This window comes from Chelonoidis abingdonii, chromosome 8 (genome assembly GCF_003597395.2).
Source record: "Chelonoidis abingdonii isolate Lonesome George chromosome 8, CheloAbing_2.0, whole genome shotgun sequence".
Lineage (NCBI taxonomy): Eukaryota > Metazoa > Chordata > Testudines > Testudinidae > Chelonoidis > Chelonoidis abingdonii.
Genome location: NC_133776.1, coordinates 7,217,314 through 7,245,051, shown reverse-complemented (window position 1 = coordinate 7,245,051; position 27,738 = coordinate 7,217,314). Strand labels below are relative to the sequence as shown.

The following is a 27,738-nucleotide window of genomic DNA, read 5'->3' as shown; positions in this document are numbered from 1 at the left end:
ACCCCTTAGTCTTGCTGCTGCTACCAAAGTTACGCAGTGGAGGGGGAAGGTGCCGCGAAAACCCCCCCAGGAGTCCAGCTCCCTCATCAGCACCAGAGACGGGGCCAGACGGTAGGAGCTCCTGAGCCCAGCAGCCATCCAGCCTCTGCACGTTTAACCTATTTTGCAAACAGCTTCACAGAGGTTCTCCCTCCCCAGCTGGGCTCAGCCAAACCAAAAGGCCGTTGCCAAGCCTTGGAAAGGCCCGCGGGGCCCACCATGCAGAGCCTGGCTGAGGGGGTGGTGTCTGACAGGGAGAAGAGCCTGTGCTCCAGGAGGGTGCAACTGTATGTCAGGGTGACATTGCTTCTTGCTGCTTCAGCAAAGCTCTGGGAAGGCTGTAGCGGTTCAAGGGGTTAGAGATTTATTGACACAGGGATCTCTTGCCTTGGAAGGAGCAATCCCAGTGGAGGGCTCCGGTATTTGCTTAGGAGGCGAGACTGATTCGAGGAGGAGTTTCCTCCATGGCTCAGTGTTTACTTTCCAAAAATGATTAGCCCCGGGGCTGGGCTCTGCTCACGCTGGGCAGTCATTTTTCATGCGGCTCCCTGCAAATGTGTAAGCGATCCCAGCTCCTGTACGATAGGATGAATTGGGGCCACTCGGGGCGGGTTCCAGGGGCCTTCCCCAGCCAAGTCAGCTTTAAAGGGAGCGCACTGCCGTGGGAGAGCTTGCAGCAGCTTACTCTCACGGTGTGCCCACACCACGGAGGCTATCCTGGCATAGCTACGTCGCAGGATCCGGGGTAACCCTGTAGCGTAGACAGAGCCTACACCGAGGGAAGGGGAGTAGGAACACCAGCTCCCCAAGATGGTAGCTAAATTGACAGAAGCATTTGTCTATCAACAGGGCTGGGTCTCCAAGGGGGAGGGAGGGTTAGGTCTGCACAGCTGTGGTGCTGGAGGGGGGGCGGGCGTGTGTGGATCTTTCACACCCCTAACTGGCGTAGCCTTTTAAGTGCAGACCAAGCCTCAGGCAAGGGATTGGGATTCATCCCTGGGAATTTCAAGGCAATCAGCTAGACCATTATTTTAAAGTGTTGCCAACTTTTGTTTGGCATCACAGTAGTACTTAATCAAGCCAGACAAATGCAATCAATCCCCTTGATTGAGTTACTGTGTTAATAGCTGATGGGGACACAGGAGACCGATTTCTCAACTCTATTAAAGCATTAACACCATGTCTGGGGAAATCGGACTTGAAACATTCTTTCTAATTGGATCTGAGCGCTGCCTGCCATATGGGCTGAAACCTGACTGAAAAGTCCAGTAAAAGGGGGATGATAAAGGCCAGAGCAATGAGATAGGGCAGGTGTCTAGCCAGAGTCACAGGCAGACCCAATCTTGTTTAACATCTTAATTAACGATCTAGATGAGCCATAAAGAGCATGTTAATTACATTGGTAGAGGCCATGGAAGTGGGAGACTTGGCACACAGCAGGGAGGGCAGAAGAGCCAAAGGGCTGCAGGCCAGGGTGCTGAGTGTAACCCCTGCACCCCCAGTTCTAGCACCTCTGGAGGCAGAGAGGCTAGAAAGCCAGGCGGTAATGGGAGTGAACCAGAGAAGAGGGTGGCCACTTGGGGAAACAGAAGCCAGAACACACGGATGTAAGGGGAGGATGCAGCCTGAGGGAGCCTGCAGACACACAGTCTGCTGCAGTGAGTAGAGCAGTGCGCTGTGGGCAGGGACTCCGAGAACCCCAAGCCCAGCCAGAGCTGGATTTACACTTACGCGCCCCAAGGCGCAGCATCTTCAGTCCCTCCCGCCCCCAGCTGACTTTCATGCTGCACGTTTTAGAGAGGCAAGGCCCCCCAGCCATGTGCCTACTGCGCCCCATTGGAAATCTAGCCCTGAGCCCAGCGGAGATCCTGGTGGGTGGGGAGTGCAGAGGGCTCGTTCAGCAGACAAAGTCTATGCAGTTCAGTTGTGCTGATGCACTGAGCCATTGGTGTGGGCTTTACCTGAGGGGCAGCTTCCTGCTCTGGGGTCTCCGGCTCCCACAGGAGAGTTAGTTCAGGCTTCTTCCCCACCTTCTCAAAGCGGAATCCCGTCAGTGGCAGAGCCTGCAGAACAGACAGCACGGTGGGGAAAGCGCTGATTTCCAGGAGCGGCGCTGGAACCCTAGGAATTCTGTCCCCCGCCCCTGGTTTCTGGCCCCTCCTTGGGCAGGCAAGGACTCTGGCTGCTCCCACAATCCTGCTACTCGCTCAGCTGGCTCCACTGGACCCTGCTTAGCAAGACAATATTACCGTCTCCCCCAGTGTGTAAACGACTGGCAAGTTCTTTTTGTCCAGCACCCTGTGTAAAGCACCCGCAGCTCTGTAACCTCCCAGGAGGAAGGAGCAGCCCCCGGTTCCCGAGATGCTGGTGGAAATGAAGTATGGCTGGAATACACCCACGCACAGGCTGTATATCACGCTGTACAGTCCATGTCAAGATGCCATTGTCAGCAACGGAGCTGTCACTAACGGCAGCTGCTAGACTACAGCAAACTGCTTCCCAATGGTCCCAGATTTATGATGTGATCAAATGCACCTAAAACCAACTGCTTCCCCATTTCAGCCCCAGCTTGACCTCTGGGCCACAGGCCCTGGTTTGATTTCACTTTTCCTAGTGAATCGTCACCCGCTTCTGGCACGAACAACGGCGAAGCAGAGGAGCTGGAAAACATGAAATCACTTCTTTTAATAAAAGCGAACGTGCTACGGATCCTCCTGGCTTCCTTCGCTTCTGCTCTTGTCCTGCCTGGCGCTTCTGGGGGGTCTAAGGGAAACCCCCCAACAGAGCTGCAGGAGACTAGTGCCTCCAAGCAAGACCTCGCGCTCCTAGAGTACACCACAAGTTACAGGCCATCTCGCACTATTTTGTTACAAGACGGTTACGGTTGAAATGGCGCTAAGCCTATTGGAGCAAACGCTGGCCTCTGCCCAGCAACTCCCATGGCCTCCCCATCCTTTCCTCTGCCCTAGCGCGGCGGGCTCATCTGCATGGTGTTCATTATTAGTGTGACTATGCAGAAGTAGCTCTGCATCTTCCCACTGGGTAGGGACGTCCTCTGCAGCCTGACCTACACTGCTCTTTAGGATCCGTCTTCACGGCGCAGTTAACCCAGGTGCTTACCTGCCCCTCACACAAACCCCTCTGACCCAGGTTTGGAGTGCACTAAGCCCAGGTGAACTGACCCATTTCGGGGGACAGGTTAGAACCCAGGCTCTGACCTAACCCAGGCTGGAATCACCCATTTTGCAGGTGAACTAACCTCGTTATCTCTAGCTTGCTTGCTAGCATATATATACCTACCCCTGGAAATTTCCACTATATTCATCTGACGAAGTGGGTATTCCCCAACGAAAGCTCGTGATCCAAAACGTCTGTTAGTCTATAAGGTGCCACAGGATTCTTTGCTCCATTTTGCAGGGAGGATCCAGGCAGACTCACTTGAGTGGCAATAGTCCTCCAGTGCCTTCGCACAATTCCCCCTGAAGGACAGAGCTGTCCTCCAGCAACTGACACACTGACTGGGAAGAATCCTAGAGCGCCTCAGCACAAAGAACCAGGGGCGGTGACCCTGGACTCACAGAGGCGAGTGCAGAAAGAGTGAGGAGGCAGCATCTGTGGGGACACACATCCCCTGGCAAAGCTAACCCGCCTCACTTGGGCTCCGTATGCAGTGAAGACAACCTCCCCTCCCTGGTGGTCTTCCCCAGTTGCACTTGGCCCCAGGGCAGCTCTGGTGGTGGCACTGCTGGTGTTGAATTGCCAGTGGGTACTTGGCACCTGCCCTGAGCCCAGCTAGAGGACACAGAAGGGCCTCGACCAGCACTCCAGTCGCTACTACCCAGCAGAGCAGCCCGGGTGCAAGGTAGGGAGGATTAAAGGCAGGACCAGCCGAAGGGTGACCCAGTGCTCAAGGGCACGTACGTTACAGTAGATGCGTTTCTGAACTCCGAATCTCAGCACCAGGATGTCAAAGGCCTTGTTCAGGACGCCCATCACCATTGCCTCTGACTCCAGCGGGCCGCACTCCTGCCAACACAAAGCATGGTCATGAGTGAGATACCCCCAAGGAGGGCTCCCACCCAGAGACCATCCCAGTGTCCCACAATTCTCTGCCCACCTGGGCAGCGCCTACGCAGTTCGTAAATTGCTCCTCTGCTGGGATGTAACACTCCCTCTCCCCAGTCGTTATGGAGCACAGTGGATCCTCTCCCCAGTCCCAACCGGGGAGCCAGCCAGCCCCATGGGGCACCAGCTGCCGGGACACCCCATGGCCTGCAGCACTCCTAAGAGCTAGCTGGGTCCAAGCAGTCAAGGGAGGGATTGTCAAGCCCTCCAGTGCTGTGGAAAGCATGGTCACCTACATATACCCTGCTTGGACTCTGAACAGCCACCCCAGAGAAGAGCCCTCTGGGCCCATGGCCCTGTTAGGACATGACAGGGAGAAACATCATCAGAACTGAAGCCACAAGCAGCACTTGCTCCTTGTGGGGCACAAGAGAGAGGAGAGCCAGTGGCTGTTCAGGCCAGGGATCACTGACAGAGCAAGTCCTGCCCCATAGGACAGGGTCACCTGATAGGGGGAAAGGGGGCATTTCAGTGCCAGGGTATTCGTGAGAGACCGCCCCCAAGGGAACCAAGGCATCATCTCGATGCCTGAGGGCTGAAAGGAGAGCTCCAGGCCCCGCTTCCAGCCTGAGGGCAGCGCCAGCTTGTTTAGCGTCATGGTGGCTGTGCTCTCACCCTGACGAAGATGGCGAAGAACAGGTCGGCGCTGAGCTCCTGCACCCTCTTGGAAGCCATTTTCCGGTCATTACAGTGATCCGCTTGCTTCTGGATGGCCTCCTTTCTCATCTGGACCGGGCGTCCTGAGCCTGGGAGGGAAACAAGCCGCAATGACTGGTGAGCGCCCTGGTGGTAAGGGGCCTGATGGGGACAACGCCCACCCTAGGGCACCAGGAGTCTGGCATTCCCCAGAGGTGTGCCCCAGTATTCCTGAGCAGCTCCCAGCTGGAATCCCCACTGTACGTGCAGAGCCTGCTAAGGTAGCTACACTCCCCCTGCCCTGCTTCATGGGAGGGCAGATCCCCAGAGCCTGCTGAACAGCAAGAGAGTGGGGGCCTGGTTCAAGGCCGGAGAATTACAGACACGGCTGCAGTGAGCAGAGAGGCCAGGGACACAGGGACTGAGTGACCTGTCCATGCCCATACAGGGTCTGTCCAAATCCACAGCAGAACCTACGAGTCCTGACGCCTCCTCTTGTGCGTCTTCCCTTCCCAGCCATGAGGCTCCAGGCAGCAGCCTCTCAGTCTGTGACTCCACTAGCCCTGATCGGGCGGCCCCCTTTAGGCACCTACCCAGGGAGGCGGAGAGGAGCCGGTGCACGAGGATGTCAGCAAAGCGGCGGATGGGCGAGGTGAAGTGGGTATAGAGCGGCACGTTCAGGGCGTAGTGGTGGAAGAGGGTCTCGTCTTCCAGGACACCAGCGCAGAAGTAAAGAGCCATCTGGAAAGGGAAAAGCCTTGGCCGGTGAGACTCAAGAGTGTGGGGGGAGAACCCCGTGTGCGCTCTGCTCAGACAGGGAAAGCCCCGTGCTCTGGAGCCCAGTGCCAGGGGTGGAAGAGGCCTCAGAAGTGTTTTACACAACAGCCCAGGGAGCCCCGAGACGGTTTAGCCAGGGGAGCTGGAGGAGCTCCCCGAGGGGAGTGTCACAGGCCTGGCTCTGCAGAGTCCTCAGTTCCCTGCTTGGTTAAGACCTCAGCAGGCTATTTCCACCACTGCACATTTTCTTCCTCACCACCCCAAGCCCTCCTTGTGCTGCCCCCGGGGGCCAGACAGGCAGGGAAATAACCAGCCTGGCGCCTGGGAAATGGACTCGGGGGGGCGGGGGGCAGAGCTCTCCGCTCTCTGACTTGGAGGGGTCTCAGTGAGCCCTTCTCGCTTCACACAGCCATGTGGTACGGGCCAGACCCTCGGCTGGTGGCTCCATGGACGGCAATGGAGCTGAAGTGATCTACGCTGTGGGCGGAGCCGGCCCCGGGCTTGGAAATGCACCTGAACTTTGTCTGCGTAACAGTTTGCCTCGCATTTTGCTCAGCCAGAGACACAACAGGTTTCAGGGCCAGGCCCCCCATTTCCCCCCGGGCGGTGAGTGGTGCATTCCCACCCCCCTGGCTGGGGCAGTAACAGTGTGGCAGGGCACTAGGGTGACCAGATGGCCGGATCTTTAGGTGTTTGTCCCGACATTTCGCTCTGCCGGCAGCACCCGGCTTTTATTTTTTTCCGCTCTGCCGGCAGACCCCCCCCCCAAGTGTCCCAATATTTTCTCCCTCTCATCTGGTCACGCTACAGGGCACTAGCGGGGCCTGCCTGCAGGCTCCGTGCTCACCCGAGCTAGTCCCTGCAGCGGCAGGAAAGTCACGCAGCGCTCCCTCTCCTGGGGAAAGGAGGGAATGACATGGTTTGAGCAATGAGGAAATCACCCTTTCTGGTAGTTGGATTGGATTGGCGAAAAAGTGTGTGTGTGTGAAAAAGTGTGTGAAAAAGTGTGTGTGTGTGAAAAAGTGTGTGTGTGTGGGTGTTCGAGCCAGCAGCACAGACCTCAAGCATCTGATGTTCCTTCTCCATCATCAGCAGCGCAGCTGCTGCAAGGGACGACTCGCTCACACCCTCTGCCCAGGTACACATGGCTCCTCTCCTCTGAGCCAGGGAGTGACCGACCAAGGATCTTGTCTACACTAGGAGGCCGAGAGCCTGTCTCACAGCAACAGGGCAGCTGCACTGGCACTCAGCCACTTGTGTAGACAGAGCGCTTTGGCATCGCAGTCCCGTGCCTCCGCCCAGCCCTGTTTAATGCTCGCAGGTTAGCACAGGTGCTGCGATATAGATACCAGTTTTTGTAGTGCACATGGCCCCCAAGATGCTGTGCAGGTGGTTTGTTCGGCCCGGCAATACGTGTGAACAGCAGGGCCGTGCTCCCTACTCTGTCCAGCGTAGGTGTGTGACTGGTGGATCACGGATACCAGGAAAATGGAGAAAGCACAGGGCACTCGGCATGGCAAAACGGGCACAGAGAATGGCAGGGCGGAGGGAATTCCCTGTCCGGGGGCAGCCAGCTACATCCCATGCCTTCTACCCCACAGGAAGGGGGAAAGCCAGCGATAAGACGGGGAGCAGCTGACTGCAAGATTTTAACAATCCCGCCTTGAATTCCTGGTTCCACTTAAAAGCTGCAGAACATGATCCAGGGAGCTTCCACGGCAGCAGGTCTCCTGGGAGGAGTTTGCTTCAAATGGCCTGAGCTAACACTGGTTTGACCTCTGCATCGTACTGAGTGTTAACAGGGTTGCAACTGACTCTCACTAGCCAGAATGCTGCATATGTGGCTTTCCCATCTCCCCCCTGAATTCCAGCCAGGCAGGAGTGCTCCCTTAAGGACGGCCCTTGGGAGAGAGGGAACAGACTGTCCGACCAGGAGTGCACTGGCGGTAGGGTGAAACAGCTGGTGATGTGTGGGAAGTGGGGCCGACGTGATGGATTTAACAGACGAGCCAGCGTGTTCCAGGCCCATGAAGGATGCTCTCCCGACAGAGGATTTCCGCTATGGCCACAGTTCCAGAGGCTCCAGCGAGATCTGGTGAGGTTCCTGCCCGAGACTTGGCCTCGAGGGCAAAATCCATCCCCGGGAAGCATGTGGGACTCCCCATTGCTCGCACAGCTGCCTGTTCACCGCTTTGGGCAGCATAAGCCAAACTTTCCCCCTTCCTCTGGGAAACGGGAAACAGATCGTTCCCCTCCCCAGCCCCATCCATCATGGGGATTAATGGAGCTCCTTGATACTGCTTGCTGGGAACAGCCGCCGCTTGGCTCGCGCGTTATTATATCTGCACAGTCTAAACAACCGATCGGGAATAAATCAAAGGAAGCTGAAAGAGCCCTTTTCCTGGAAGAAGCCACGCAGCCAGACTGACAGCCTAGGGCCTGCTTCACTCAGGATCTCGCTGTTTGCGGCCCTCATCGGCCTGCTCTTGGGAAGGGTCGGACACAGCCCTCTGGCGCTGCTCCTCTGCGGGTGCTTTTAAAGAGACAGAGCTGAGGATTTAAGCATCTGCGGGGCTGCTCCAGTGTCCCATTCGGTACTAAGCTGAAGCTGGAACATCACCCTGCACTGTGGTTCCCAGCCCAGCTCCCTTTACGAGCCACCGAAAGCTTGTAACCTGCTGTTGGAGCAGCCCCGAGACACAGGCATGCGCCTGGCTGCGGGGCTGGATGTCGGGAGACAGGTGCACTGCCCCGCCGCAGGGCGTGGCTCTGAACGTAGCATTGCTCAGAGGTACTGGACCAGCCACGCCAGGCACTGCGGAGCTGGGCCAGCACAGGTCAGAGCAGGTCGAGCTCCCCACCACTGCTCTTCAGTGGGGATTTGGAGGGGAGAGGTGACGTCAGCCACCGTGGCACATGGCCACTGGCCTCTGCTCATGCCATTTCGGGGCTTGGGTGGGCACACTGCCATCACGCAGGCCCCCATGCAGCCACCAGATGGGAACAGCTCTCAGCCTCCATCTGCAGTGAAAGGCTCTGGATCCCATTGCTCAGAGCCTGAAGAATGACAAGACGCCCATCAGCGCCATGTGTAATCCTCTTAGACCCCCTGGTTCACACACATGGCTCAGCAGCACTGCATGACTTGCCACTGCCGTTTACCTCCCCCTCCCTCGCATGTACTTGGGCACAATTCCAGAGAGAGTCCTACATCCTGGATACTCTGAGCTCAAAAGGCTTCTCCGAACCTCCGGCACTTGGTAGATATTTACCCATTCAAACCTGCACCTGAAAGAGCAGGAGGGCGCTAGAGTTCATGCAGATCATACATGCATACCCTGGGTTTTGATGGGGCATATTCCACTGTTACCATGGAAAAGGAACCCGGAACTCAGGAGTTGGCAGGTAAATGGAGGAGAAGCCGGATTTTGGGAACCAACTTCGACCGGAGGAGCCAGGTTTCGGTTTTGCAAAATCAAAGCAGGGCCGGTTCTGATCCACGGTCCATTCAACCAAATTCACCCCTGTTCAGACAACTTGGCTAAGAGGCTCGGGGTCACCTTGTGGTCTGCAACGTGCTTTACAAAGTAGTAAGATGTCCGGTTCCTGCCCCGGAGAGCTTACAATCTAACCAGCTAAAACACAGCTATGGGGAGGGGACAGGTACAACGCCCAAGCCAAACGACCGAGGTGGGGCTTGGAAGGTGGCTCGTGGGCACCACGGTTAATGCAGGGCTCTCCCCTTCAGCTGCCAGCCCCCCCAAGCCTGATTCCTGACCTTTCTGTGGGCCAACGTATTTGTACGTTGGATGTCGACGCAGGCGGTGTTACTGCTCCGAGAGCTTACACAGTTTAAAACAACAGCTTTCCTGTTCACCTCTGAGACGGGGACAAACTTACTGCGATACCTGCTGCTTCACTTCATGAGAAGCGGCTACGACGTGAACTGCTGGTATACGAGGCTAAATCAACACACGGCCAGCGCAGGCCCTGCTTTTCCCAGCAGCCTCTTCACCGGGAACGTCGCTCAGTTGTGCAGCTGCTGTTATTACATGTTCCAGCTTTTATTTTTACATCTGCAAAACAGCCTGAAGGGCTGGAAAAACAACCCAGAGCCTGAGCCGCGCAGAGAAGCCCCTTAGATCAGGGGGGTTGTGGCAGGGTTATGGCGGAATGGCGATTGAATGAACCCATTTAAAAATAAGAGCGAGAGATTTAAAAACAACGGGAGTCGCCTGCTCCGATTACAAAGCTGAAATCCTGCCCTGGGATTCATGGTTCAGGCAGCTACCTCCTCCGGCTCCCCATGCTATCAGCTCCGCCAGCTCTTACTGAGCTGCAGTGCACTGATCCGGGCAAATAAACAGAGGAGGTTAAAAAAAGCAGCATGCTCCTCGCCTTATTATGAGACCCAATAGCTGGGATAGGAGCTCCCACTGCTGCCAATTTCCACAACCCAGGACTACATTATTCCTGATGTACTCCACGAAACAGTCTCCTTGACTCAGTTAGCCCAGTTTCCCAGCGGCTCTCGCGCTGCAGGCCACATGAGAGAGGTGTTCTAGTCCCATTGCTCGGCCCTGGGGAAGAGAAGTGCCTGATGCTGAACAGCCGCCCCGACTGCGATTCCTGATGGGATTTTAGGGAGATCTCTGCATGGAGCTGAGCTACTGGGACGTGTGGAGAAAGATCCCTACAGCTTCACGTGGAGCATGGGCAAAGCACACCCAGGTGCTCCTGTAACTGCAGCACGACGGCTGTGTCACAGGCCTGAGGCCAGATCACCGTGTGCCCATGAGCCAAAGCTACAGGCCAGGCTGCCGGTTAACTTACGGTCTTAGAGAAGAAGAGCCCCACTTCAAGGACGCCCCAGGGAGCTGGAAGAAGTGGTTCAGTGGGGGCGCTCTTTCCCCTCGCCCAAAGATCTTTCAAATCAGAGGCCTAACATTGTTCCCCACCATTAATCTCCCCAGAACATTGATCACATGAGGGATGTGTTAGCCCCACTGCCATGGCCAATTCCAGTTTGGGGATTTACTATTCTGCCTCCTCAGTGCAGTTGGCTTTGGGACCCTTCTCAACCTCCTGCCCTAGACCGTTGCACAGAGTTGACGTTTTAAAGAGTTGCCGCATCCCAGAGGTGGCTGCATTTCCTTGGGGGCTGAAGTGACCCTAGTATCCTTTGTAGATGAGTGGGCACAACGGTTAGACGATTATTCTGAGGCCACTTTTCCGGGGCTCCTGCGAGGACACGTGAATGAATGTGGGCAGCTCCGAGCGCCTGTCGTTACCTGCACGCCGGCCTTACTGAGCGATACCGGCATGACGCACAGCGGATGTTTTCTCATTAACAGATTCAAATGACAAGTGCTCTCAACTCTCCGCTGTGCTTGGTTCTCGAGAACTGCAGGGAGCATGCAAATAAATTAGCTATAGCCGACCAAGGACTGCTTTGTTCTTATGGACAGATTGAATCCCCGAGTGACTGAGCCCCTGAAAAATGAAGTGTCACTGCTCCTTCATCTATTACAAACTGACTGACACACCAGCCCCCAGGAGCTCCCGCTGACATACATTGTGAGCTTCTTCCCATCTCCCTCCTCCTCAATTTGAAAGGCGGTCATCCTGAGCCGGTGTATAGAGCATGCGTCAGAGACACGAGCCTGGCAGGATCGTGGATTAATTAGCTGCCGGCAGTTCTGGCCGACTCACTTGCAGCCTGATGTCTGACACACAAGCCTCAGCGCTAGGAACGGATCTGCACACATTAAAGCAGATCATTGAGTATTGCCCAGCACCAGTGTGGTCATGTAGAGGAGTCCTGGCACTGCCACTAATCACAGCAACGGCCCACGTGTCCCAGTGCTGAGGCAGGGGCCGATCCAGAGCCTTGCCCCATGTGTGGTTTCAGGCAGTGGCTGGGGGCCACTGCCCCATGATTCCCTACTCACGGTGCACACAGCGCCGCATGGAGAGACTGTGAGGGTTTAAGAGATGGGAACAGTGGATGGGCTAGGAGACCTGAAGGCCTTTCCAGGGCCATACCACTCTGCTGTGGCTGTATTCTGGCTGGAGGTGCCAATAGAGGAGAACATGTCCACCAGCCAGCTTCTGCCACCCTCCTCTGGTACAGGGGGCGTGCAAGAGAGAAGCTCTGCTCTGCTTACTCTCCACTCGTGAAAAACCACTTAGGGTCAAGTGGGGTAAGTTATGGCAGCACCTCAGCTGCTCTAACTTGCACCCAGGCCAGGAGTGGGGAGGTGTGTGATGAGCAACTGGAGGTCCCTGCCTTGCAATGGGCAGAGCATGGCTGCAGCTTTGACTACTTCTGGGATAACCACAGAGCTTCTTGCTGGTGGGAAAAGGGCCTTTCGGGGCTCACACGTCAGGTTGTGATTGGAAAGACAATAAATGTCACAGGCTGCAAGCACAGCAGGCGCTCCCCTAAAATTCACCCCTGCCCCGGGGTCAATGGGCCCACAAGAACCCACCTCCGTGCTTGCAAACAGGCAGCCTGGGAAGTGTGTGTGTCAATCTCAGATGGCACTTGGCTAGCACTCCTTGGAAAGCAGCGTCTATGGTGTTTGCACTGCGATGCCCTGAATCCCAGGAAGCCCCAAATCCCAGGAAGCCCCAGCCTCTTGGGCCGGAACTGAAAGTGTCCCTTTCCCAAGGAAAATCAAGGTACAGACATGCTCCCCTGAACGTAGATATGGCTTGTCCAGACGTCTGACAGCCCAGACAACAGCTATGTCTCCAAGCAAAGCAGAGACTTATTCGGGGCCTGTGACCCTTACAAAGCTGGTTTCTCTATTCATTTGTCACATTCCTCACCTTCCACATTCTCTGAGATTATGGTACTTCGTACAAAGTCGAACAGTGCATATGGAATGCCTCTAGCTTCTCCAATTCTGTAAGCGGTCCAGGTTTCTGACCTGTAGAGCAATACAGATAGTACACAGGCCCGACAGACCCTGAACTTAATCTCAGGGTATGTCTTCACTACCCAGCGGATTGGCAGGCAGCGACTGAGCCAGTGGGGATCGATCGACCCCCGGGCACTCTCCCGTCGACTCCTGTACACCAGTGCCGCAAGAGGTGCAGGCAGAGTCGACGGGGAAGCGGCAGCCGTCAACTCACCACGGTGAAGACACCACGGTAAGTCAATCTAAGTACGTCGACTTCAGCTACGTTAGTCACATAGCTGAAGTTGCCTAACTTAGATCGATTCCCCCTCCACAGTGTAGACCAGGGATAAGTATAGAGACATTTTTGCATCCATGGCAAGACACGGACTTCATGCAGGAGACAGCAAGACCTAGTGGTTGGAGGACAGCCTGTTTACTGCAACCATTTGGACTTGGCTTGCAGTTTAGGGAGTTGAACTCATCTGTGCTTGACTCCAGCTGCACTGGGGGGTTCTGGTAGCCCCGCTCCAAATTCTAGACCTTGGTCTTCTGCTATGAGATGCTCAACCCCATGATGTGGGCTGTGTCTTGAGAAGCTTGATGGGCAGGGCTGGAACTCTTCTGCTTCTCCACAAGGCAGACACTGTCAGTACAGTCTTGGTCAGTGAATGCTTCTTGACCAATCTTGATTCCAACGTGTGGAGCAACAAGTCTAAGGTCCAGCTGGTAGCTTGGCAGCATAGCTCCAGGGTGAGAATGCATCCCCTGTTGCACACCCAAGGTTGTGCAGAAACGCAGCAAAAGCCGCACTCTCACACCGATACAAAGATCGGGCACCAGCTTTAGTAGAACGTCCGGGGCGCCAACTCCTTTCAGTGCGAGCCAAAGGGCTGATCTGTCAGCAGAATCAAAAGCCACTTCCATGTTGATATACTCCACATGAAGCAAGTAATTAAATTCTCAGTGCAGCTCAGCTGGAAGCTGTAGCATAAGGGAAGCATTCATTATCAACTGCCCAGCAGCAAAACTTGATTGCTGTGGACACCAAGTCTGTTAAGGAGCATTCGCTGCATCCTAGCGAAGAGAAGAGAGTGAAGACCTTTCCAGGGACTGATCGCAATGAGATCGACCTGTAGTTGCTGCACTTGGTGCGAGATCCTTTGCCCTGTACAAAGACACTATGAAGCTGTCTTCCCATTCTGCTGGCACTCTGATGCCGACACTTTTAAAGAGCAGTTGATGGAGACCAAAGGGCCTTTGAGCATCTCAGGTGGAATACCATCAGCATGGCCATTCCATAACCTTTGGATGGCCTTTCGTACTTCCTTGAGTGACAGAGGATCAGACACTCTTAGCTGAGAGCTAAGTAACCTGGGAGGACCTTCTTAGGTCAAGTCATGGAGCAACCTATGTGGAAAACTCCAGCATGCTCCTGGCAAACGTTGCTAACTGCAGATCAATCTACTGAGACAGAAACAAATTGAAACTGTTTACCTCTACCAGTCTTGCCTGTGTGTGACGCAGTGCTCCTTCCATTCAGGTGATGATTCGTTTGCTGAAAGGCAGGTGCACATGACTACACATACCCACATGCAGGATCTACTTGCAAAGTGACTCTAAAAATGGCATTGTAGGTTTCTGTGCCTGGGGGTGGAGGGGGGTGTTGGTGATTCCGTAGCAATACTCTGTTTACAAGATGGTTTTGCCAAGAGCCATCCCTGTAAACTCACCTTGGGAGCCAAAGTCTAGCTGGACTCCATCCTCCAGTAGCAGGAATGAAGGGCGGACCCACAGAAGATAAGGTGCTAGTTCTGTTGGCGATGCACTAGCCAGAATCAAATCCAGCTAACTTCCCCAGAGCAGGGTTGACGCTGTAGGGCTAACGGGAGTTCAACTGTAAACTTATTTTTGCCAGTGGAGGCAGCAAGATGCAAGAGAGAATGTGCCTAGGGAGCAGGCTTATTGAGCAGGACGGGCAATTCCACATAGACATTTGTCTGACTATAGCCATACTTCTGAAGAGAGTTATGGTCCATTATTTTGATGCAGGTGTAGCTTCCTTCTGACATCACACTCAGAGTTCTCCTTCCAAAACTCCTTTCCCTTCATAAGCTCACCTTGTTCCATTAACATCTGTAAGTTGGAAAGGTCTCTCCTTCCTGGCCAATCCTTCCAAACAGGCTTCATTACAATGCTCTCCTTAGCAGTCATGTAAGGAGAAAGGCAGAGGGGCACTCTGATCAGAAATCTGGAGTCTTGGAAACTTCCTCAGAACAGAGAGGGCACTCTCATAATGAGGGATTGTAGGACGGATGTGGGCATTTTACAGGCAACCACAGTCCCTGGCCCCATTTCAGCACACTACCCTTGCAATATCCCTTGCAGATACCTGGAGGCATTTAAAAAAGACACCAGGCACTTACTTCACAGAAGACAGACTGAAGAGTCTAAAACTGACACTTAACTGTGTCGCAGCCTTGGGAAAACACTGCTGCTTGGCTAGGAGCAAACCTCTTCATGTCCTGCTTCGCTCAAGCTCCGAATCTATTTAACTACGGGTGTGCTCACCCCTCCTCTGCAACGGCCAGGCTGGTCGGAGCTGTGCCCTCATTGGCAGAGCGACAGCACCAAGAGCAAAGGAAACATGGCACGTTTTCATTTTGGGATCATGGTGAAAGGAAGCTGAAGAGCAAACGAGCTTTCCAAATCCCCAGCTCAGTTAGGAAATGGTTTGAATGAGACACTGCCCAGCCACCCCTCCACCAGAGCCTAGCTCCGAAAGGCCTTCCTCCGTGGTTTTGATTCATATGGAACTCCTCCTTGAGGAAGTTAAGGCTCTGCATCACTGTCAATGATGGGCAGATGCTGCAAATTCAGCTGTTGCCAAGGCATGTGCTTGTGTGGCAAGTGAGTTTGTTGAACATGCCAAGGTACCTGGTGGTGGAGAGCAGGAGGGGCTCCAAGTTTACTCCCCTCCTCCACGCTCCAGCAGACCTTCCATACGGCACAGATGCAGCTTTTGGGCTTAAAGAAAAATTAGACCTTGAACAAGAACATACAGTTCGGAAAGTTCTCACCGTCCCACCCTGGGCCATGTCTGCCCATGTGACAGTCTCCTTTCGCTGGCTGTTCAAAGCACCTGGCAGTCTGGTATCTGGAGAGAAGACTTGAGGCCTTGACACAACACAGTCCAGCAGCAGGCTGGAGGGGGAGCCCATGTAATAGACGCTACCAATCGGATTCAACTTTGACAGTATGTCCCATTGAAGGGAAAAGGAAGCCACCCATGCCTCCGGTGTCGGAGACACGTGCAAGCCAGACAAAGGGTTGTTATCTAGAGAAACACGCTGGAAAAACAAACCCAGCTGAAGAAGGGAGAACTGCGCAGCAGCAAACTGCACTAATGAATCCAATGTGTGTGTGGGGGATAATTACCACATGGTTTGTGCTAATTGCCATCAGGGCCTCCCCAGCTACATTTGCAAACAAGCATTAAGCCGCTAACATACAGTGGGACTTCAGGCAACTGCTAATGAGTAAATGGAGCAAATTAACTAATTAGAAGAGTGACAGTCAAATGAGTAATGTTAGGAAGATGATGTATTCCCACGGTAATAAACAGTCAGTGGCAGAGAGGCTGTTTTGAGGAACATGTCACCTTCTCCCTGCTGGTGGGCTGCGCTCTCAGAACTGGCCTCCCTTCGCGTTGTGGCCGAGTTAACAATGCAGAGACGTTACAAAAATTATACTGTGTTTTCCTTTCGTTAATTCTGTGCTGATGAAATGCACCGGATTAGCTGTTCACGGGGCATCACAACAGAATCAGCACAGCTGTGGCATGGCAAGCTCACCTCCTGCCAGTTCTGCCACCTACCCCAAAGAGACCATTTCTAGAGATGGATGGGTCTCTGTGGCCCACTCACACCTGGGCCTCTCTGCTTACAAGGGCAGGTCAATGCTGGGTTTTGATGGGGATGCCTGTTTACTCTGAACTGAGACAAATTCATTGAAGTTGGACCAAACAGCCGTTATAGGGTCTGACCTGGGCTGGGCTTTCAACCAGTGACCTCAGTTCTCTGGCCCCTCAGCTATCCAGGCACCTGAACTGTTCTTTAGGAAGAAAACTGCTACTGGATGTCATGAGAGGAGTTTTAGCAGAGTGAGTAGGCCTGACCCAATCCCCTGAAGTCAATGGGGATCTGTACTCTGCCATCCTTGCCCTTGCCGAGCAGTCACTTAAACCCTTTATGGCCTCCTGTGAGAAATACCCAGAACTGTGCCCGTGGTGGCAGCAGCCATTGTAAGAGCCTCCTGGATGCACCATTTGAGGGAGAGTCCAAGGAGCAACGCCCATTGAACCCATCAATCTCAGTTGGTCAGCACGCATTGGCCGGTGAACCCAGCCCATAAGTAACCAGGCAGGGCTCAGTGGCTGGAGCAGACTGGACATTTGGGGTGTAAATCTGGGTCATGCAATGATCTGGGGCTTCCGGGAGTTACTAGTGACTGTGCTTTGCTTCTTCATCTCCCTTCCCCCATGTAACAGTTTAAACGATCAGTGCAGAGGGGGGATTTCGGAAGAGGGGAAGGAGCACTGATCTGGGCAGTAAACGCAAAGCAGGTGGCGAAGAGCCTGAAAACATTCTGGTGCTGGTTGCACAGGGATAAGCACATTGTGACCTGGCGACTCTTACCTGCATTGGCCTGGAGAACATGTTCGTCAGCACTTCTTTTCTGGCCTCTGCATAGCTGTCTGCACCAAACATTTCATTCAGACTTTTCTGGAAGGAGAGAAGGGGGGAAAGACAACCAGATGAAAGGCTCGGGGAGAGAACAAACATGTCCTACTCTTTGCTGCTGTGTTACTGCTCCGGGGAGTTCAGAAAGTGCAGACACTTTACAACAAAAATCCTCTCTTCCCTGTTTACACCCATCACTTAGATATGGGAAACGGAAATGTTTTCCTCATTAAGTACGTTTCCTCCATATGGACAGCCTGGCTGGCTGCAGCAGGGCCTTTCATGGTCCCGGCAGTTGGGATGGTCCCAGCTTGGTGCTCACGGCCTGATTGGCTACGACAGGGCTGCCTGCAATCATTAGGTTGTGGACACCATTTCTATATATTGCCATCATTTATGATACTGCTCAGCATCTGCTTTTCAAAGGCAGCAGCCATGTGGGGCAGAGAAGCCAAGGGACTATCTCCGAACATTCAGAGAGATGGACTTTGAACCTCTCCCTCTCAACCTGCAGGTCTGAGGGATGCATCAGTCTGAAGCCACTGTACTAGGCTAGTAACAAGCAGCACTGCATCCTCCTCGTTGGACAGGCCCTACATGCTCAAAGCTCGGAGGAAAAGCATCCCCCCGTCTTCAGAGGCCCCAACAAGGAGCACCGTGCAAGTCCCAGAGGGGCCATGGGCTGCGCCTAACAGAACAGCACGAGGGAGGCTGACGATGGACGGTATTAACAGGATCACCAGCAGTCTAGGGACAATGAAAAGGAAAATACTGGAGCCCACCCTTCACTTTCGATCTGAAGTGAAGCATCATGGCTTGGGCTGCAGAGCGCGTTAATCTGCAGAACCTTCTGATACTCTTCCTTGCATGTACAGAGCATGAGATTTCCCAGCATGGGTCTCCAGTACCACCCCTGAAACCATCATCTTTCTATGCAGAAATTGCTTTACTGCAACCACTGGCTGGTGAGAACAAAGCTAACCGGGGACAGAAACGGCACACACAAAACACACTATAGCCTCGTCGGAAACCTCTCTGCTTCTGCTCCAGCTTTTCCTTCCCCTCCCCGGGGAGCGTGCTGTTTTACACACCCCTAAGGGTGTCATGCCTGCAAATGGGGGCTTTGGTCCAGATGGAATCATTACCCATCCATCAGGGCACGACTGGGCATGCAGCAGCACATACTGGCGCTTGGAGGTTACCCTCTGTCATAGGCACTTACAGCTAAGGCTACGTTTTAGTCACAGGTATTTTTAGTAAAAGTCATGGACAGGTCATGGGGAGTAAACAAAAATTCACAGCCCATGACCTGCCCATGACTTTTACTATATACCCCTGACTAAAAAGGGGGGTAGGGCGGGAGCGCTCAGGAGGGCAGCCTGGGGTGTGGGAGGGGGCACTGTGGCCTAGGAGGGCGCTGCGGGTGCTCGTGGGGATGGGGTGACCCAGGGGAGGGGGCGCTGTGAGTGCTGCGGGGGGGAGGTTGATGGCCCAAAGGGTCATCACGGGTGCTTGGGTGAGTCACGGCCCGGGGGGCCACGGATGCTGGGGAGTGTGTGTTGGAGGCCCAGGGGGGCTGCCGCGGGTGCTTTGGGAGGATGTGGGTGTTTGGGGGGAAGTCATGGCCTGGGGAGAGGAAGTCACAGCCTGGAAGGGGAGTTATGGGTGTTCGAGAGGGGGCGGTTTGTGGCCCGGGGGGGATGTTGGTGGGGCTGGGGCAGGCTCCTTACCCAGCTCGTAGCTCCACGTGCTGCCTCTGCTCCACTCCTAACTCCACATGCTGCCCCATGTCTGCAGTTCTCATTGGCCAGGGACCACGGCTAAAGGGTGCTGTGGGGGTGAGTGCCGGAGGGCAGAGGTAGCGTGGAGCTAGGTGCTGAGGGAGGGGAGCTGCTGTTGCCCTTCCAGAGAGCCCCCCCACCAGGAAAGCACCCTGCCCCCAGCCCTGAGCCCCCTGAAACCCAAACTCCTGCTGTTGGGGGTTGGGGAGGGAGGCGAGACAGGCACATCGGCCACTGCAGAAGTCACAGAATCAGTTACTGCTGTGACAAACATGGAGCCTTACTTAGAGCACACCCATCAGCACAGTACCCAGGCATCGGGCACAACAAAGGTGGGGGCTGAATTTATTCCTAACAGCCCACACTCTTCTCCAGCCCCTACTTATCTGCAAAGATTCCTCGGATTTTCTGTCACTGCAAGAAACGCCCACAACCGGCCATCTGAGGGGTTCCGAGCATACGTCAATCACACCGGACACACCCAATGGGGGAGCACGTATCACTTACCAGCCTCTGATATTTATCCAGCCCCTATTAATGTCCTGAGCACCTCAGCATCTTTAGCTGCCGAGCAGCCCTGGGAGGGAGGGCAGGGCCAGAGCCCCATGGTACAGATGGGGACCTGGGGCACAGAGAGATTGCGTGACTTTCCCAAGGCAACCCAGAAAGTCTGTGGCAAAGTGGGAATTAACCCTGGTCTCCCACGTCCCAAGCTAGCCTCCTAATCACAGGGCCATCCTCCCTGTTACACCCGCTGTACAGCGAAGGCCACGGAGCGGGTACGTGACTTAGGCGAGATCAGACCGATGCAGTCAGTGGCACTAGTGGAACTCAGGAGGCCATATCGCCAGTTCTCTGCTCTAACCACTACACCAGCAAACATGTGCTGGCACCAACTGTCCGTTGCATTTAGAACTAGATCCGCCGTGTCTGGCTACGCCCCGATTTGAGGTCAGACTCTGCTGTGGGAGGCTGCAGCAGGAGAGAGCACACCACGGTGGATGCTGACCCTAGAGATGACATTTTAAACCCGTGCAAACCCTGCTTCTTCGCTAATGGAGAGGGGGGCTGTGGATGTGACCTCTGGCACAGCCTGTCATGATCCCACCAAATCTCCAGCTTTTCCCAAAAAGAATTCTTTGTGTGGTTTGTATCCTGCTGGCTTCCACTTCTGGACAGCCACTAGCTCCCTCTGTGGCTTCAGCTCTCTGCCGTAACTCGCCCAGGGAGACCCTCCTCTCGCTGACAAGGGGCTGCGGGGCTTAGCCAGCTACTGCGTGGGCAGCGATCAAGAGCTGGAAAGTGCCGGGTAGTTTTTAGGATTGTCTTTCCTCAAGAGCCTCCCTGCTCCTGGCTCATTATCAGTGATCTCCTCTAGTCCCCAGGGGAGATGGCTGGAGAGAACAGACAAATCCTGGGCAGACTAATACCTCTTGGAGATTTGTCATCTTTTCTGCAGTGCCAGTGGCTTCATCATGTCTCTCTGCACGAGCCCTGGTTTCAGACAGGAGGGTATTACCAGACTTTTCTGAGAGGCTGGCTCTAGTGGAGCCCAGAGACCTGCCCCCTGAACCCTGCCACCTGGCTGCAGACGAGGCAGGAGGGTTTCAGATGGAGGAGTCGCGTGACAATGCACACTCTGTTCTTTAGACCAGTGTGTGCCTACGAAGGTGTTCCTCATCTCCAAACTCCCCTGGACACCTCCTTGGCCAGCTCTGCACAGTCAGCTGCAGCCCTGGGCAGAAGACAGGGCAGATCACCCAGGGAATGGAGAGCAGGTAATCACAAGCCATTTGTTGCGAGGCGGTGGGATACCCCACAGCCCCGCTGAGGGACAAACCTCCCCCAAACCCGCTGTGGGCGGAGCCGCCGGGTCCTGCGCCCGCCCCTCAGAGGTCACGGCGCAGACCCGGAAGTATAAAAGCTCACCTGCAGAGCTCAGTAGGAACCCAGCCACCACCGGGACCAGATGTCTGCGGCCGCTGCCAGCTGGAGCTCACACCCGGCCAGCTGAGCCTGTCCTGCGCCCGCTACCCTGAGGAAGACTGGCCGAGCCTGGCCTGCACCAGCTACTCCGAGGGAGGGCCAAGCCTGCCTCTTGCCCACTACCCCGAGGAAGAGCCTAGCCTGCTTCTGGCCAGCTACCCCAAGGAGATGCTGAGCCCACCCTCGCACACTTACCCAGAGGAGCCGATGGTGTTGGAGACCGCTGGTGACGTTACGAGGACTCAGGTACCCAATGAGGTGGAGAGTGGAAGTAGCTCGGGGGCAGCCGACCCCAGTCTGGCTGCAGCACTGCCAGAGCCAATGTCAGTGTGTTGCGGCCGGGATCCCCACTGACAGCTGCTAGGGCTCCAGGCTGGGATGCAGTGGAGTGGGAGGGCCTGCGTCCCCCCTGCCACCCCTCCAGGGGTGGCAGACTCCCCCTCTCCCTGGCCTGAGGAGGCCGAAACCTACTATTACTGACTCAGTGTTTGCTGCCCCGCCCTGACCTAGGGTTGGGTTTAAGACTATTGCTGCTCAGCCCTGCCTGAGGGCCTAAGAATATTGACTCAGTGTTTGTTGCCCTGCCCTGGCCTAGGGGTGGGCTTGGGACTATTGCCACCCTCCCTGCCTGAGGGCCTGAGCATTTGGACTCAGCGTGTGTTGCCCTGCCCTGACCTAGGGCCGGGCTCAAGACTCTTGGTAGCGAGGCGGTGGGATACCCCACAGCCCTGCTGAGGGACAAACTGCGGCTGAGCCGCCCTACACCATTACACAAATGCTGTCGGAGAAAGTATCAGTAAGCCCAGGAGAGCTTCAGCGTCTAGACATTCTCCCTTGGCGCAAATCCCCGTTGCGGTCTCCACTCACGTGCAGGGCCCCTGCGCTGCTGAAATCTATCTCCAGTCCCATCTGGTCGCAGAACTCCATGAGATCATTCAGCATCTTGGTCTGGGGCGGGGGGTGACGGCGCAGCAAGGCCTGTTGGGGGAAGGAGCGGTAGATCTGATGGGCGACGGCCATGTTTGCCAACAGCATAAATTCTTCCACCAGCCTGCAGCAAGAAGAGGCATCATGAGGGTTAAAGCAGGAAGCCCCTGGGGACATGAAGTGCCAACCTTAATCAGCCCCCACCCCCCCCAGCTTGTACTCAATGCTGGGAGCTAGTGCAGCGTGAGCACATAGGAGAGCGGTTAGTAGTAGTGGCTTAAGAGGAAGATTTGACCTGAGATACCAGCAAAAACCTCCCCCCCCATCCTCCCTCTCTTGCTGCGGTTCCTGCGGGCCATCCTGGTGGTGCAGACAAGCAGAAGCCAGCAATAACTGGACAGCTCAAATTACAATCAAATAATCCCGCTACAGGTCATTGTATCTCCTGAAACACTTGACAAGAAAAGCAAATGTAGTGTGAGTGATAGCACAGAAGACAATACAGATAGCACATCCTGAGCCAGAGGAAACACGGTCCCCGCCCCCCCCCCTTCAGTCTCCCACCCTGAGAACGACATGTGTGGTCAGCACAGCTACCCGAGTTTCAGGCGAATTTCCACACTACGAATCTGCCTTAGTGTTCGCCTTACACAAATGCCGAGTGCACAGCTGGAAATGCAGACAGATGGCCAGGAAAGCAAAGCAGCTTTTCTAAGTGCAGGGCTGAATGAACGACAAAGACAGCGCTGGGGCTACCCGAGGCTTCTCCCTCGTTAGCTCTGTTCTGTGGGGGACGCTCCTGGAGACCAACCCAAGCCAGCCTGACCACTTCTCTTACTCCCACTGAAAACACAGTCACTGGAGGGAAATCTCACGAGCTGCATGCAGGACAAAACGTAAACCATAGCACGAACGATGCTCCTAATGGGGTCATGGGCTATGCTCTTCTTGCTGCAGGACTGTGTCACAGGAGATGTGTTTAGCAGGGCTTGGACAAACAGAGAAATGTGTTTAATTGGGCCTTCCACCATTTGCTCCATATATTCAGTGGATTTCTCAAGTTGTGCTAACTGCCAAAAATGACAATAGAGCTGTAAAAGCAACATCACACTCTCGGCACTGCATATACATATTGCCACTAATTACACTGGCATCTGAGCGCAGCTCCTGCATGCCAAGGGGCCACAGCAGAGCCATTTGGAGAAGTCCCTTGCGGTGGAGCCCAAGTGCCTTTGTGGCAGATTTGCAGGACTAGGCACAATACTTTGTTGTGCTCTGTGACACAGAAACCAACAATGGAGACCACTGGGGAGTTTTACTGTGTGTGCTACTGAGGTTAACGAGCGACATGTGCTTCACACTACACTGTATTCCCGGGCTAGACTACAATAACAGCGCCTGCCCAGACTTACTGTCTGCTAACCGACTGCACTTGTGCGGAACCCAACAGAAAAAGGAAATAATTAAAGACAAACCCAGAGGAGGAATAAGCAAATTACAGCTGTAATCAGCACAGGGATGTAAATATCAGATAAAAAAGTTAACAGATTCAACAACAAAAAAATTGTTAAACCGGTTAACTGAGGTTGCTCCAGCTGGCCTGGCACAACAGGGGCTGGGGTTCCTCAGGCGGGCCAGTGCAAGGTGGCAGGGGCTGGGGTCCCACCGGGGCTGGGATTCTGCTGGCCTGGCACGACAGGGGCTGGGGTTCCTCAGGCGGGCAAGTGCAAGGTGGCAGGGGCTGGGGTCCCACCGGGGCTGGGATTCTGCTGGCCTGGCACGACAGGGGCTGGGGTTCCTCCGGTGGAGCCAGTGCAAGGTGGCAGGGTCTGGGGTCCCACCGGGGCTGGGGTTCTGCTGGCTTGGCGCGGCCAGGAATGGGGTTCCTCAGGCGGGCTGACCCAGCGCGGCTGCCTGGCTGCTGGGGTTAACAGTTAAGGTCCAGTTAACAATAAGCCTAATGCTAACTGGTTAACTGGTTAACCTTCGACATCCCTACATCAGCAGTGAAAATGCTCATCTGTAATGGATCAGAACTCCTACCAGGAGCAGCGCCGTGGACTCTCCTGACGGACCGTGGAGCTAACAGGCCAACCTCCTGATTTCTGTGCACACAGAGAGCATAAGGGACACTATTCCCGAAGGGCTGACAGCTTCCCTACCAGGCAGGTTAGAAAAGGACACTGGGGTAAACAGGGGAAAGGGACTGGGAGAGGGTCACCTATAAACCACTGGCACTGTAAAGAACAAATGCTAAGGCTGGGCCAACTACCATTTTATTTTATTTCTAAAATTTACACACAAGCCCTGACAGGAGTGACAAGTGCTGCAGGTAACGAGCGGCCATCACACTGGGCTCATTTAATACGTATCCGTGACAATACATTTCAGAGAGGAAAGTGGTCAAGTTGGCTAAGGTTAAAGCTGCTTTGGCCCAGTTCAACCAGCAGATGGCAACATTGGTCCCTCTATGGCCGCTGGTACCAGCTGGCTGTTAGTCAGACTAAGGAGTAAAGCGGCGTTGTGCAGGTAACCAGTTGTACATTCCATCTGCTATGTAAAACAGGCGTTTCTAAAGGGTAAACCAAGCCGAACAGGGGCAGCAGGGTTCAAATGGGTCATCAGCGAAAGGAAAACATCACTGGTTACTGTCGGAGCCAAAAACTCTGTGCAAGATAAAATAACCAACTTGAGTCTACAAGCCTAGTTTTCAGTGAATCATTTGGGAAGCAGAAATGCCTTCCTGGCAGCCTGGTACGTGTAGTGTCATCAGTGCCCACACTTCTACAGCAAACTTCTCTTGCGACCGGTGGCAGAAAAGGTCATTACGACACTTAGCCAAGTTAACTGAACCAGTCTGGCAAGTGTTACGGCCAGTAAAACATATCACGCCAGATTCTTTCCTTTCCTTTGTGCATATCACATTGCAAAAACAAGTCGGAGATTTACAGGAGTAGGTAGAGGCACGCAAACATACGTGCATGTGTCACTGGGACACAGGTGTCGCTGTACCACATCAGGCCAATGGCCCCTCCAGTCCAGGAGCCTATCCTGCAGTGTGAGCAATATCAGGTCTTTCAGAATAAGGTGTAGAACTTTCCTAGAGGACAAGGCAGTAACATGCCCAAAGGGGAAATTTCTTCCTAATCCCCGGCAGGGCTTTATGTCCTGAGGCACGAGGGATTACAGCCCCTATAATTCTCTAGCCAAATTCGTGGGAACGCAGATTGTGTTTTTATTGTTCACAGGAGTGTCTAATCCTTAGTCCTTTGTCTCACTGATAACTTCCAGTTCACTATGCTTCGTATTTTTAAAAGAATATTTAGTTTCATCAATATTTTTTGCCTTTTAATCTTACTGGGGGTTTTGTTCTCATGAGTAAGAGTAACTGGAAGCATCTGACAGATGGCCTCGATGTCATTCATTATTTTCTTTACCGCTATCACGTCCCCTTTGATTTGCCTTCTCAGTAAACTAAATGTCAGATAATGCTGCCTTCTCTCTCTGCAAACGCACTTCAATCTGGATTTGCAAAACCTCATTCTGGGGGCCCATCTCTATAGCACCTCTGTCCTGACTTGCTGCTCTAGTCCCAAGCGTATCAAAGAGAGATGCCAAATCACTGGGTGGTTTGGGGATATGGATACAAAGGACTTAAGATGGGACTGAGCCCTCCTAACCGCTTTCATCTGTGACATGGCAGGAGATGAACCCAGCTTTCCAGAGGTGAAAGGCTAGTGGATTAACTCACTGTGCCTAAAGCCCCCCGTTAGACGCTTTAGAAGAGACGCTAACTAACTAAAGCGGAGACTCCATAGAACATTTCCCTGCCAATACTTCCAGCCTCCTCCCAAACGGGAGGTGCAAGAAGGTTCAAGTGAGGCTGGGACATGGGCAGAAGAGTTCCCTTTTCTCTTCTATCTGGTTGCCAACTCCTATAGTTCTTTACAAGCATATTTGTTTTTTCTGAACAAAGAATCCTTGGATCTGAGAGCTAGAACCTCAACGACCAGCAGGCCAGAACACAAGAGCAACACTACAAGAGACCAGAATGCTCTCATAAAGGAGGGACCTGGCTTTAGTAAGGAGAGAGAGTTTAGTTTCTTGAAGTTAACAGAGTCAGGATCAGGGCCAGTGCAAGGAAGTTTCGCACCCTAGGCAAAACTTCCACCTTGTGCCCCCCCAGCCCTGCAGTAGCTGCCCTCTGCCCTGAGGCGTGTCCCCCCCGCGGCAGCTCCCTGCCCCCAGGCCTGGGGATCCCTGCGGTACCTCCTCACCCTAGCTCAGCTCTGCTCTGCGTCCTCTCTGAGCACGCTGTCCTGCTCTAATTCTCCTCCCACGCTTGCGGCGCCAAACAGCTGATTGGTGCCACAAGCCTGGGAGGTGGGAGAAGTGAAGCGGCGACTGCGTGGTGGAGGCGGCGCACTGACCCAGGGGAACCCCTGGGTTGCCAGCTGCGGCGCGCTGACCCAGGGGAAAGCCTGGGCTGCCAACCCCTGGGCTGCCGGCGCACTGACCCAGGGGAAACCCTGGGCTGCCGGCGCACTGACCCAGGGAAAACCCTGGGCTGCCAACTGCCAGCGGTGGCGCGCTGACCCCGGGAAACCCCTGAGCTGCCGGCGGCGGTGCACTGACCCAGCGGAACCCCTGGGCTGCTGGCTGCGGCGCGCTGACCCAGGGGAACCCCTGGGCTGCCGGTGCGCTGACCCAGGGGAACCCCTGGGCTGCCGGCGCTCTGACTCAGGGGAACCCCTGGGCTGCCGGCGCCCTGATTCAGGGGAACTCCTGGGCTGCTGGCGGTGCAGTGACCCAGGGGTATCCCTGGGCTGCCGGTTGCCGGCCCGCTGACCCAGGGGACCCCCTGAGCTGCCGGCGACGCGCTGACCCAGGGGACCCCCTGAGCTGCCCGTGGCAGCCCGCTGACTCAGGGGAACCCCTGAGCTGCCGGCGACGCGCTGACCCAGGGGAACCCCGCTGACCCAGGGGAACCCCTTGGCTGCCAGTGGCAGCCCGCTGACCCAGGGGAATCCCTGGGCTGCCAGTGGCAGCCCGCTGACCCAGGGGAATCCCTGGGCTGCCAGTGGCAGCCCGCTGACCCAGGGGAATCCCTGGGCTGCCAGTGGCAGCCCGCTGACCCAGGGGAATCCCTGGGCTGCCAGTGGCAGCCCGCTGACCCAGGGGAACCCCTGAGCTGCCGGCGACACCCTGACCCAGGGGAACCCCTGAGCTGCTGGCAATGCGCTGACCCAGGGGAACCCCTCGGCTGCCAGCAGCCCCCTGACCCAGGGGAATCCCTGGGCTGCCAGTGGCAGCCCGCTGACTCAGAGGAACCCCTGGGCTGCCGGTGGCAGCTCAGACTCTCTCTCCCTCCCAGGGCAGCGGCCGCTCATACATTTAAAAAAAAAAAAAATTGGAGGGCGTCGCTTTTTGGCGCCCCCAAATCTTGGTGCCCTAGGCAACCGCCTAGTCTGCCTAAATGGTAACACCGGCCCTGGTCAGGATAAAATGTTACAGAAAGTGCCTTGACCATACCCTATTACATACGGCAGTTTCTATTGGCCAGAGTTGGTACAGATCCTGTACTGCTGCCATAGGCAGGGGAACTAGGAATGTGGGGGCTACTGCAGCACCCCCAAGTTTTATATGGGGCCTTGGCTGCTGGCCCCAGCACCTCTGTCCAGATCCCCCCCGGAGACACAGCCCTGCCCCTGGCCCCAGCTCTGAGTGGGGGGCACGAATAGGGGTAAGAGGGCTGGCTTTCAGCACTCTGAGTATTAAAAGTGTTCCAGCGCCACTGACTACTGTGTGAAAATGACTTGT

General features: G+C 54.9%; 1 protein-coding gene across 4 annotated transcripts in view; it reads right to left on the bottom strand.

Moving 5' to 3' along the window:
- DIS3L2 (DIS3 like 3'-5' exoribonuclease 2) overlaps positions 1-27,738 on the bottom strand; it is a 404,569-nt gene that overhangs the window by 3,113 nt on the left and 373,718 nt on the right. For all 4 annotated transcript variants that reach the window (XM_075068347.1, XM_032803899.2, XM_032803901.2 and 1 more), the window contains 6 exons: positions 21,859-22,042; positions 17,180-17,266; positions 5,394-5,541; positions 4,780-4,910; positions 3,961-4,065; positions 2,001-2,102 (listed from right to left, as the gene is read on the bottom strand). In XM_075068347.1, the coding sequence (XP_074924448.1) occupies positions 2,001-2,102; positions 3,961-4,065; positions 4,780-4,910; positions 5,394-5,541; positions 17,180-17,266; positions 21,859-22,042 (757 nt within the window). The remainder of the gene's footprint in view (positions 1-2,000; positions 2,103-3,960; positions 4,066-4,779; positions 4,911-5,393; positions 5,542-17,179; positions 17,267-21,858; positions 22,043-27,738) is intronic.